General features: G+C 49.4%; 1 protein-coding gene across 1 annotated transcript in view; it reads right to left on the bottom strand.

Annotated features, from left to right (window-relative positions):
• LOC102436549 (spectrin beta chain, non-erythrocytic 4-like) overlaps window positions 1-13,374 on the bottom strand; it is a gene marked incomplete at its 5' end in the record, with an annotated part of 54,081 nt that overhangs the window by 8,957 nt on the left and 31,750 nt on the right. The window contains 2 exon segments of the mRNA XM_023748477.1: window positions 9,291-9,554; window positions 11,229-11,375. Of these exon segments, the coding sequence (XP_023604245.1) occupies window positions 9,291-9,554; window positions 11,229-11,375 (411 nt within the window).

Genomic DNA, 13,374 nt, shown 5'->3' with positions numbered 1-13,374 from the left:
CTTGCTTCATAGTTACTTACGCAGTTTTTATGGCTAACAGTTGGGGGTTTGGGTTAGGCCTGAGCTGTTCAATATGGAGGCCACCTGTCTCATGTGAACCTGAACTGGCCAGTCTGAGTTGTAATATGGTCAGTGCTGTTAGTGTAAAATGCACATGAGATCTCAAAGTGTAAAATGCACATGAGATCTCAAAGACTAAGTAAAAGAAAAGAATATAAAAATCTCATTAATAATGTTTATATGGATTACATATCGAGATGATAACATTTTGGATATAATGGGTATGGAAATTGGTTCTACCTGTTTCTTTTTATTTTTTTTATTATGGCTACTAAAACAATTAAATTACACAATTACATTTCTATTTGGATGATTCTCATCATTGATGTTTCTGTCTCTCCCTTTCCCTTCCTCTCTGAAATCAATAAAAATACTAAAGAAAAAAATTCCCTGCAATAAACAAGAATTAATAACAGATGGTACCTATTCTGGGGATGGGAATGTAGTGAATGGGAATGAAGATGAAGTAGAGACTTCTCACATAGGGTTTTTATATGTTTTTCCCCCCTTATTCTTACCCAGGGATATGTTTATTGATTTGAGAGAGAGAGAGAGAGAGAGAGAGAGAGAGAGAAAGGGAGAGAGAGAGAGAGAGAGAGAGAGAGAGAGAGAGAGAAAGAGAGAGAGAGAGAGAGAGAGAGAGAAAGGGAGAGAGAGAGAGAGAGAGAGAGAGAGAAAGGGAGAGAGAGAGGAAGGGAGGGGGGGGAAGGAAGAGATTTTAGAGAAACATCGATGTAAGAAACATTGATTGGTTGCCTCCTGTAAGTGCCTTGACTGGGGATGGAACCCAAAAACTAGGTATGTACCCTGAGTGGAATCGAACCCACAACCTTTTGGTGTATGGGACAACGCTCCAATCAACTGAGCACCTGACCAGGGCTATATGTGTTTTTGTTGTTGTTGTTAATATTCACCCGAGCATATTTTTTCCATTGATTTTTAGAGAGACAAACTTCTATGTGAGAGATACACATGGATTTGTTGCCTCCCACACATGCCCCGACCAGGGCTGGGATCAAGCCTGCAACCAAGGTATGGGCCCTTGACTGGAATCGAACCTGGGACCCTTCAGTCTGCAGGCTGATGCTCTATGCACTGAGCCAAACCAGCTAAGGCAGTTTTTTGATGTCTGAAACATAAAATGTATTTATTTAAATTTTTAAATTAAACAAGAAAAAACAAAATAAAAACATTAAAAATCCACATAGGTAAATTTGTAAATGCTAGAAAGAGGTCAAGAAGGGCGCACACCAAATAATAATTGAGGTTCTCTTTGGGGTGTGAGACTGGGAGGTATACTGAAGGGAGGCTTTGTTTCATTGAAGACTTATAGGTTAGTAAGATCTTTTACTCAAAGTAATATGCACATATGACTTGTATGATTCTAAACAGATGGGGGGAAGCTAGAAAAGAAAACAAAATAACAATGAATTAAGTGGTAACAGATTAGGGCAAAAGACTGTAAGCCAGAGCTTAAAACTTAAGAACCACGTCAAGGTTTTTGTTCTAAGGTTCTTTAGTGCAGAGCTGTTGGTTTTGCCTACTCAACACCCATCCCTTCCTTCCTTCCCAGCACCTCAAATCCCACTCTCAGGTCCTGAGCTTCTTGGGCAACTAATAAAACCTACAGGGCCAAGGGTGGCCACATGACCCAAGCCTGGCCAACCAGAACACTGAAATCACCCTGGCCATGGGATTGGGTTATGCGACCTATGCTGGGCCAATGAAAACCCTTCTGGCTTCCAGAAGAGCTGATGAAATCCAGTGGGTACAAGAATGGTCATGTGACTCAGGCCTGCCAATGAGAATACTGAATCACCATGGCCACAAGGGTTGGGTAAAAGATGGCATGTGACCTAAAACTGGCCAATGAAAACTCTTTCTACTTTTGTTGGAAAAGTGTGAGCTCAGAAGGGGTGCTCTCTTTCCCACGGGGTTCCTGAGCTGATAGAATGTAGACCTGCCATACTGCGGGCCATCTTGCCACTACGGGGAAACAGGCTCCCAACAATGAGGCCAACACAGCGGGAAGCAGGGTGCAGAAGTTGAAACAGAGATGCCTGAGGACTTAATTTGAGTAACTGACCCAGCCATGCCAGAAGCTGCATACCTTCTGAATCTTTCAGTACGGGAGCCAACATATCCCTTCTTAGCCTAAGTCAATTTGCGTTTAAGTCCTATGAACTGCACCACAGAGTCCCAGCTGATACAGCTCATATTCTGTAAGGGTCATAAAAATGAGTGAAAATCAAACTATAACAAGTCAAAACCATCTAAGATGGAAATTTTTAAAAGGCTTAATCATAAGCTACAGAAATCAAAGAAAAATAAAATAGTAACCCCAAAAACCTTTTTTGCTAGGAAAATGAAAATGAGAATTCAGGAAACTCTTAATACAGTCTGAAATGTTAACGTTATAAGTTCCACTTCCCATTAAATGAAAACCCATCCACAACCTCCAGCAAGTGACCCTATGACCTACGATGGAATGATTCCAGACACTGACACTTTCCTACTTCTACGAACATGCCACGTATTTGAACACCCATTTAATGTATATCCTTTCCTGCAAACATTGGCAAAGAATGCAGAAGCACACTGGTCATTATACACACAAAAAGATGGCCAGCCTCCTTCAATGTTCAGGGCAAAGCAAATTAAAATAACTACAGGACAGTTATCTGTCACTTCCCAGATTAGCAGAAATGAAAAAGCTTGACAATACCTACTGGTGGTGACTGCAGGGAAGATGGATGCTGCTAGCCACACTGCAGGTGTTCCCACTGCCTTTTCAGGAGGGTATTTAGCAATAGCCACCTTTAATGCATGTACCTTTTGGCCCAGGAGTGTCACTTTAAGGACCATTTTCTCCAGGAACACTTGCACATGGGCTCAAATACGTACAGACAGAGATGTCTGTTGCAGTACTATTAATGCTAGCAGATTGGAAACAGCCCAAAGATCTCTCAACAGAAGGCTGGTTGAAGACAGACAGCCCAACTGGCCCATGGAATACCATGCAACAGTTTAAAAGGATGGTATACCCATCAATTTTGTGACAAGAAAGGATACCGAGGGAATTTTGTTAAGTAAAAAGGCAAGCTTCAGCATGGTGTGTGGGCCATATGTATGTGTGTGTGCATAGAATATTTCTGGGAGGATAGAGAAGAAACTGTTGAGAGCAGTTACACCCCTGGAGAGTGCGACTGTGTGTGTGGAGGGGAAGGAAGGCTTTTTCCTTTTCACCCTTCTGCTCGAAGTTCTTACCGTGACAGCAGTAACAGGTAACACATCCTGATGCTTGCTCCATGCCAGGCCCTGCTCTAAGCACTAGACAAGGAACAACTCATGTATTCCTCACAGCAGGGTATGAGGTCAGGAAGGCAGGGAGGGGATGATGGTTTTGTTCACGGTTGGATCCCAGAGCCTGGCACTGTGCCTGCACAGAGTAGGTCTCTGCAAATGTGTGTTGACTTTGTTTGACTAGTCACCCTGCTGTTGTGCTTCTCTTAGCTGGGTAGCATTAAAGATTAACATTAAAAAATTAAACTAGGTTTAAACATTAAAACCAGAGGAGCCATGAAGTACTGATACATCCCACAACATGGATGGCTTTTGAAAACACTGTTAAGTGAAAGAAGCCAGACACAAGGCATCACATGTTGTATGTCTCCACTTACGTGAAATGTGCAAAATGGACAGGTGTCTGGAGGCAGAAAGTAGATCAGTAGAGGGAGCTGATGGGCACAGGGATTCTTTATGGGGTGATGAAAATATTCTGGAATTAGTGGTGAGAGTTGCTCAACTTTGCAAATGCACTAAAAACTACTGAACTGCTCACTTTAAAAGTGTGTACTTTATGGTATGGAATCAGATATCAGCTTTATAAAAAAGAAAAAAATTTAAGACAGAAGAAGAAGAAAAGCCTATTTCCAAAAAAGCCTCAGGCGCCGGCTGGTAGTGACACAGTCAGTCCTGACCCCAGATCAACCTGATTCCTACTCAGATCCACCTTGCTGCCTTCCCATTTACCAGAGAGGGAAACTGAGGCTCACAGAGGAGCAGTCCCTGGTCCCAAGTGAAAACTGCCAGAGCCAAAATTTGATCCCAGGATTCTGTGACCACAAAACCCTGGTGGTTCTCCGTCTCTCTGCTTCTTTGTAAGTGGGGACCTTGAGGCTCACAAAAGTGAAGTCACGTGCCCTTGGTCACATGGTAGTGGAAGGGACTGTGGAGCTCCCGAACCTGGCCTGTTCCCCTAGGGCCGAGGCCAAGCATGTCAGACTTGAGGCCAGCAGGCCGCATGCCCAAGGAGGCATGCCGTCTGCCGGCCAGCTGCGAGTTTGACATGCTAGCCCTCGGCCATGCTGAGCTAGATGAAGAAATGTGGCACAAAAATGAAAACCGACTAGAGAAGGAGCCGTACTTAGGGTGGAGGGTGGTAAAGAGCCCCCAGGGACTCAGCCCAGCCGCTGCAAAGCCTCCAGCGCATTTCCCTGGCTGGACCCTCAGATGGCAGGAGATCAGTGTTTCCCCCCAAAGCAGGAGCCAGTGGCTGAGCCAGACCAGCTGGCCAGGCCCCTGAGGACGGGAAAGTGGGGGCTTGGGATGCCACCATCTGGCCCCTCAGCCAGAAGGACAGTTGGGCAGGAGGTGCTGAGAGAGGACTCGGGGTCACAGGGCCTAGACCTGGGAGGTGGGGTCTGCTGCAGCGGCTGAGGTGGGGACATGGGGAGGACACAGTGATAAGAGAGATCGGGGGAGAGATCGAGATGGGAGAGACAGAAACAGAGAGAAGCAGCCACAGAAGAACTGAGGGAGCAAGACAGAGAGAGGGAGAGGGAGAGAGGGGAAGAATGAGAGAGGGAGAGAGGGAGAGAGGGAGCTGGAGGGAACCGAGCCCAGAGAAAGGCCGAGGGGAGACGGATCATTCACACATCCACCCCCTCCAGCGGGAGCCAGTACCTCCCAAGCCCAGCCTGGCCCTGTAGCCTGAGCGGTGGAGCAGCCAGGATATGTGTCCAGCTGGGCCACCCTCTCCCTCCTGCATAAGCCCAGTATTTGTGCTCTCCAGAGGGCCCCAGGGGACAACGGGCTTTGGGAGGCCCCTCCCCTACCCAGCGGCAACTCCTGAGGCCCAGCTGGGCTCCATCTGGGGCCCTTGGCCCCTGAGTCACTCCTGCCTCGAGCTCAGGCTCCCTCTGCTGGGGAAAAAGGCCAGGCGTCCTCTGCTGGCGCCAGCGCCCAAGGCTCTGGGACCCCGAGCGCCAGTCTCCTACCACCTCCACCCCCCCACCCCCCTTTGTCTCCGGCTCACCCTTAAACAATGGGGACCCCACTTCACGGTCTCCAGGGCTTGGTGGGGCTAACCGCACCCCATGGGTAGGGAAGAGCTGGCTAGGAGGCCCCAAATCCTTCCTCTGAAAACTGAATGGCCAAAAAGAGAGACAAGGATGCCCACGCTCACCAGTCCCCCCCCCCCCCCAAATGCAAATGCAAACACCACAGTGAGATGTTTCCCGTCCTTGAGAATGGGAAAAATCTGAAAGGTCTGACACCAGGCATGGGTGAGCTGGAAGGAAGCAGGAACTCCTGGTTAGCACCACTTGAGCAGGCAGTTTGGGAAGATTACGTGAACTGAAGATGGTTCTAACTCTGGGCACTATATTAATGCTTCATATTATCACCCCCAAATACATTTACACAAAGCTGTACAGACAGGGGAAATGCCCGCAAGGAATAAAACAGAAACAAATGAAACAACTCCTTCACATAATAATATAACCACTGTGAAGATGAAGAAATAACCAACCCCAATAACTTTTGAACACGGTATAGTGATATCTCCTCTGGTTGAAGACAATTAAAATGTAAAAGCCGGTAAACAAGTATTGAATCCTAGATTTGTTGGGTCAGCAATCCTGAAACCACTGTCTGCATGGTGTCTCGTAATCTTCATGATGTCCACAGAAGGTCAGCACTGCTATCATGCCCATTTTAATAAAGAACACACTGAGGCACAGAGAAGTAATTCCCAGGGTAAGTCACAGAGCCAGGGCTCCTCACCAGCATCCATGGCCTCGACCGTGATGCTGTGCTGCCTCCATAGTCCTGCTGTCAAGGAGTGGCTCAGCAGTGGGGTCTGTCCCATGGCACAGAGGAGGCACTTGAGGCTCAGAAAGAGGCAAAGCCACTGGCCTAACATCACACAGCTGATAAGTGGCCTAAACCCAGATCTGCCTGAGTCCTGAGCTTGTGCCCTTACCCACCGCAGTAAGCGGCCTGGGAAGTTAGTCACCATGGTGAGGCCACTCAGCACCCCAGGAATAGTTGCTGCTGGGCTGGCTGTCTTCGTTTGCCACTCCCGACCCACCAGCAAGCTTCTCCACCCTGCTCTGTGCCCCGGGAGGCTGAGCTGTACGCACCCTACCCTCTGGCTTCCAGGTGGGGTGGGGCCCAGTGCAAAATGAAAATGCAAGGCCCGTAGTTCAAATACCATTCAGAACTTTAAGACAGCGACAGCAAGCATTTAACCAGGTAGGAGTGCATGCACCCATGAAGGAGGCCCTGGTTGGGCTATGGGGCACAAGCAGGAGATGGATGGAGAGAGCAGAGAGAAGCCGGGATGTCATTTTCCGGCTCCTCCCTGCAGCAGTGCCAAGGGCTGGCTGCCATTCCTGGCCAAGGGCCCCAGCTCCCGCTTGGCTCTCCCCTCCCTTTCCTCCCCTGCCCTCTTCAGGGAGGTAAAGTCTCCAGCTTGAACCCCACCCTGCTCACCCTCTCTGTGGCCTCCCCATTCCCTGCCCACACCTTTGTCAGGACCCCTGTCAGGACCCTCCTCAAATTGACCTCAGTGGAGCGCGCTTCTGTTCCAGGTTGGGAACCCGACAGTCACAGACCCCATTTCTTGGGAGTTCACCACATCCCAGGTGCCATTTCAGTGCACAACCTCGCCTGCTCTGGGAGGCCCTGATGTAGTCTGCCTGAACGTGATGACAGAGGCTCAGAGAGGGATGGAACATGTGCCCTGGCTGGGATTTGAATCCAAGTCTGTCTGCCTCCCTCCCTCCCCACACTTTTCTCACTCGGCTCCTGGCTGCTGGTACTGCCAGCTCCCTCCACTGTCTGACCATCTAACCACCACTTGTCTCTGCCGATATTCTGGGCGATCCCTTAGAGCAGACTTGGGGCTGAGTCATCCCCATGTGTCCACTGCCTGTCCAGCCCATGGAGTCCAGCTCAGGCAATGATCAATTTTTCAGGGGCCAGTGAGAGGGTCACCTTCCCTGCTGTGGTCTGGGAGTATCAAGGGAGGAGGGTGGACGAGAACTAAGCACGGCCCTGAATGGCCATGGATAGCCCCTCCCTGATAGGGCTGCTGGGGAGGAAGGGGTATCCGTGCCTGGCATGGAAGTACATCAGAGGTTCTCAAAGTGTGCTCTGGGGACTCCTGAGGACCCTGAGATCCTTTTAAGAGGTCTGCAAGGTAACAACTCTTTTAATTAAAATACTAAGGTGTAATTTGCCTTCATCGTTCTCTCCCAAGTGTAGAACCAGGTTTTGCAGGGCCCATGTGGCCTGTGCCCCCAGAGCAGAATGAATGCAGCACAGGTGACAATCCAGTGCTTCTATTAAGCAGGACACAAAAGAGAGTTGCAGCACGGAAAGCAATGCCAGTCTTCTGACTACATTTTCTTTTGTTTTGAAAATATAGTTATTCCCTTTTTAAAAGATATATTTTTTATTGATTTCAGAGGAGAGGGAGAGATAGAAACATCAATGATGAGAGAAAATTATTCATTGGCTGCCTCCTGCATGCCCCCTACTGGGGATTGAGCCCGCAACCCAGCTATCTGCCCTTGACCAGAATCGAACCTGGGACCCTTCAGTCTGCAGGCTGATGCTCTATCCACTGAGCCAAACCAGCTAGGGCTAGTTATTCTTCTTAAAAGAAGACTTTTGGGTTAATGCTTTTGGGTTTATCATTGCTATTTTTAAATAAATCAATAATTTAAGTATATCTGTTTTAATTTTTAATGTAGTAAATATCAAATAGGTATAATCCATACAAACAAAAGCTCTTTGGGGATCTCAATGACTTATGGGAAGTAGCGGTGTCCTGGAGACCAAGGTATTTGAGACCCACTGGTGCATATAAATCAATGACACCACTAGCATCGTATTCAGATGTTGTCTCTTTGCTCCTTTGCCTGTCTCCCCCACCAGATTGTGAGCCCCATGAGGGCAGTGATTTTGTCAGTTTTGCCTGCTGCTATATTCCAGCACCTAGAAAAGCATCTGGATACAGTAGGTGCTCAATAAAGATTTGCTGCATAGATAAATAATTACATACTAATTGGCATCGTTATACTTTTATTTTGAGTCAACTTTTCTGCCAGACCCTATGCCAAGCACTTCATAAGCATAACCATGCAGAAGGTGGCTCCTAAGGAGTGTGAAGGCTATAGGGACCTGGGTTTAATCCAGCCTCTGCCACTTGCTACCCTGGGCCAGTAAGTTCACTTCCCAGAGCCTCGGTTTCTCTTCAGTCATGGCCAGGCATAGTTCCTGGCATGCAAAGGCAGGAGCTGGCACACCTTGGAGGTGAGATGCAACACCTACAGTTGCACCTCCTGCCACTTACGTCACGTGGTCAGATACTGTGCGTCCACCAGCTGTGCCTGTTCTCTAAGAGCCCCCATTTGGTAGGGAAGACCCTGGCCAGCTGTGTCCTTGGGCCTGGTGCTCTACCTTCTGTGCTTGTTTCCCCATTGGTAAAATGGGGGATATGCTAATACCAATCTCTTAGGGTTGGTGGGAGGTGTCAGCGAGAGCTCGGCTGGGAGACTGGGAGAGGAAGCACTACACAGATGTCATTATTACTCTGTGCACAGCCGGTCCCCTCCCTCTGGGCCTTGGTTTCTCGATCCAGGAAGCGGGTGTCAGGGTCTTGTGAAACCCTCAGTGTACCAGTTATTCACCCACTGCTTCTTGGCTCTGAATCCTTTCTCTCCCCTTTGTACTCCACGCCCTAGGGGTTCTAGCTGCTTCCAACACTTACTACCAGCTGGATTGCCCCAGTATTCCCTTTCTGTTTCCAGTTCTTCTAACACAGTTGAAAGAAGTCCCTGTCTTAAATCCCCTCTGTTGGAAATACCTTGAGCAAAGTCTAACCCGGCTCAGGTCCCACTGTGGCACAGAAAGCCCCCACCGGGTCAGCCAGGCCATACCTGCAGCTTCTTCAGCTGGCTGTTGACGGTGGCCAGGTCCCCCCCAGGGTCCACGTCTTGCAGCTGGCTTTCCATGTGAAGGAGCTTCTTGTCCAGCTCAGCAAAGCTCTGCACCAGCTGGTCAGCCTTGCTGGCCTCAAAGAGCTGCCGAGCCTTGGCCTGGGTGGTGCTCTCCAGCTCGGCCCAGCACTGCCGGATCTCGCCCAGCTTCTTCCGCACGGAGGCTGCCAGCTCTGGCTTCTCCTGCATCAGTTGCTGGCCCTCCTGCCCCAGACAGTGGGAGTCAGGAAGTGAGGGGGAGGGGTGGATGGTGGGAAGGGACAGGAAAATATGGGGGCAACAGGACGGGATGCAGGGAGAGATGTGGAGAGAGCGGGAAGGAGTTGGAGACTCACAGAGACAGACATGAGGGGTGGATGTAGAGATGGGTGAAGGGATTAAAGAAGCCAAGTTGTGGGAAGAGAGACCAGGAGAAAGACAGACAGGCAGATAGACAGAAGCGTGGGGAGGGAGACAGAGAGGCACAGCGACATGGGAGCAGACAGACAGTCATAAAGTGATAGCCACAGAGACATTCCCATAAGTTCAGAAACATGGGTAGAGGGCCATAAAAAAGATGAGAGAGAGAGAGAGAGAGAGAGAGAGTGAGAGAGAGAGAGAGAGAGAGGGAGACTTCCATTAAACTCAAAGTCAAGAAGGGTGGCTTTGCCATGTGCCACCATTTAGGGGGCACCTATGGCCACTTAAGAGTTTAAGGCCCACGTGGGTGTCTTCGTTTGAGTCAGAAGAGTGCGGATATCCAGGGCTGCAGGTCTAGGGGTTCAGCCAGACTAGGGGGCAGTTTTGGGGGTTGAGACTTGGAGCAAAAATCTGCCTGGGTCCCACCAAGACTGAAGTCAAACTCCAATATATGTTGTCCTAGGGCCGTGGTTGGCAAACTGCAGCTCGCAAGCCACATGCGGCTCTTTGGACCCTTGAGTGTGGCTCTTCCCAAGCCTTAGGAGTACCCTAATTAAGTTACCTATATAGTTTAAGTTTAAAAAATTTGTCTCTCAAAAGAAATTTCAATCGTTGTACTGTTGATATTTGGCTCTGTTGACTAATGAGTTTGCAGACCACCGGCCTAGAGCATATTAAAATAACAATACCAGAGCAATTACAGCTCCTGGGTGCCTGGCTTTGTGTTAAGCACTTTATGTGCACAAGAGCCCAGAGAAGTAGCGATATTCATTATTTTCTTAATTTTAAAGCAGAGCCAACCGAGGCTCAAAGAGATTGACACAATTCCCCAACACACAGCTGGTAACAGGCACACACAGACACAGTTAGAACCCAGGGTTGTAGGAATGCAAAGTCCACTTTAACCCTAGCTCCCTAGGGCTGCCCCAGCCTGTCTACTTGATGCTCTATCCTAGATGCTCCAAAAGGTGTGGAAGGAAGCCTGCTGGGGGAGGCTGCAGGAAAGGGGAAACACAGGGGTGGGCACAAGTAGGTTTATAGCTGTGAGTACGCGGTTTTTCTTCTTGTATTATTATTTCTTTATTCATTATTTTATTATTTATTTGTATTATTTGTCTTGTTATTGTTATTATTTTGTATCAATTATGATTTATCTTCTAGGTAAATAAAGCTATTGCAGCAACCATAACCTGCATGCCTTTTTCCCTAGGAACAAATGTAAACCTACTTTTGCCCTCCCTAATATTTAAAAGCTAGGAGGGTATGGGCACCATTCAGAAGAGAAGCTGCCATTTTACAAATGGGCAATCAAGGCTCAAAGCGGTTACATGAACTGCTCAAGGCCACATAGCTAGAAGCAAACATGGCAATGAGCTGAACCAGTTCACAGGTGTGACAGCAGCAGGCTGGTGGTGAGAAGTGGGTTCCCTGGAGGCCGTTGGCACCTGACACAGGACGAGGGGCCTTCTGCATCCTCACCCTCTCGATCTTCTCCAGCCACTCCTTATTCTGAGCCAGCTCGGCCATGAATGCCTGGTGCCGGAGCCATCTCTTATGCAGCTTGTGACCATCTTCCCGTGTGCCATCGCGAGCCATCAGCATCTTCTCGAGGATCCAGCCATCCAGCTGTGGACAGGAGGAGGGGCTCAGTTGGTTCTCCCAACCTGGCATAGTTCTCATCCCCTCCAGAAGTCCCAAGTTGAGGGCCAGGACTGCTAGGTTTGGGGCAGGGGAGGAAGGGATGGAAAATTTTTGCAAGTGAAGCTTTTATATGTATGTGTATGGCGGGGGTGGAGGGAGGGAGGATGAAAGGGTCCCCAGAATGCCCCGTTCCTCATCCCCCTTGTCCTCAGGGCAGCCCTTCCCATAAGTCCTAAGCCCCAAGGCAGGGCTCCTGAGCCAGTCAGCCTTGTCCCACTCACGCCCAAGTCCTCCCATCTAATTTAGCTCATTTTCAATTCAGCCCCCGTAGCCCCCGCCCCAACAGCAACATTTAGACCCTTTGATTCAGTCTCAGCCACCTCCAATAAGGACCAATTCAAGATCCCAACCCACTCCTCAGGGTATCAAATGAAGCCTCCATACCTAGCTCCAGCCCCCCCGCGCCCCAATATGACCAGCTGAATCCCTAAACAATCTCCCAACTGGTGCCAAGTCCAGTTCCCTCCAAACTAGCCCTCCAATCTGGGGTAGACCCATCCCCCACAGCTCATATCCAGCCTCCTTAATGAGCCCACAGGACTCCTTAAATCCGGCCATGAGGATCCAATCCGAGACCACAGTTCTCCCAAATCATGACCAGTCCTAGCCCCCTACCAAAGTCAACCCCCAATGCAAGCCACAGGGTTGCCTACTAGCTCCCCAAATGAATCTACCCTAAAAGCTAGGCTCAGACTCCCCAACATGGACTAGATAGAACCTCCCCAGACAGCTAACTCCCTAATGGCAGTTCTAGTCTCCCCACTCACCAACAAAACCAGTCATTCAAAATGCAAGCACTGAGTGGGCCCCTCTCACTACCCGAGCAGGACCAATCACAAGGGTGCTTTCTGAGCCCCCAAATAAGACTTGTGCCCTAAGCCCCAACCTCCCCACTCATGACCAAACCTGGCACCTGAGAATGTTTGCTCCTCCCCCTTCTCCACCTCCCCCCAGTCACAAGATCCTCCTCCTCCCTCCTGCCAAAAAAAAAAAAAAAAACACACCAAAAAAACATGGACTCTAGCTCAGCAGTCCCAGGAGGCAAATGCAGTCATAGCCAAGGACAAATCCCCAACTGGCCAAACCCCACTCCTCGTCCCCAGAGCATATGCTCCCCAGGGGTCCTGGACAGCCTCAGACACACACACACACACACACACTAGAGCCAAGGCAAAGGCGGAAACCCCTGACTCAATTCATCGGTTCCCACACAAGGTAAGAGTTTGCCAATGGAGGCACAGATGGCAGTGAGGACAGCCTCTGAAGGATATGGTACTCTGTCATCAAGGTAAAGCAACCAAAAGTGATTGACCCCATCACCAAGGGCAAAGACAGTCCCCAACAACCTGGGGGAAGCCCCCCAAACCAGAGCCTCTCAAAGCCAGAGCAAGTCCAAGACCCTCATCGTCCAAGGCAGACCCCCGCAAATGTGATTCGCCCCATCATCTAAGGCTAATACAGATCCCGAAAGATCCTAGGGAAAAAAAAAACCCAAAAGGGTGAGTCTCCCAACCCCAGGAAAAATCTCCGATTCCCCATTACCCAAAGGAGAGCACCTTAGAGAGGTTGAGACCTCCCTAACCCCCAGGACAAGTCCACACTACCCCAAGAGTATCCTTAAAAGTCCCCCCGTTTCTGCCTCAGTCCCTTGGGACCCGTTCTCTCAGTCCCGCCCGCAGCAGCACCGCGGACAGCTCCTGGCGTCCCTGTACCTCCGCAGGGTTAGGGTCCTGGCGTCCCGCCAACCCGCCCCCGCGCCACACAACAAAAGAACATTTATAACTCTCTCTCACTCTCTCTCTCTAACCTCAAGCAGAGAGTGACTGACTCGTTCTACAATTTACTGTGAGGTGAGTCCCTACAGAAATAAGATTGTCTCCACGAAACAACATATTAGGAAGAAGCGGACATGATTATTTTCTCT

Source organism: Myotis lucifugus, unplaced genomic scaffold (assembly GCF_000147115.1).
Source record: "Myotis lucifugus unplaced genomic scaffold, Myoluc2.0 scaffold_1431, whole genome shotgun sequence".
Taxonomy (NCBI): Eukaryota; Metazoa; Chordata; class Mammalia; order Chiroptera; family Vespertilionidae; genus Myotis; species Myotis lucifugus.
This window is presented reverse-complemented; position numbering and strand designations above follow the sequence as displayed.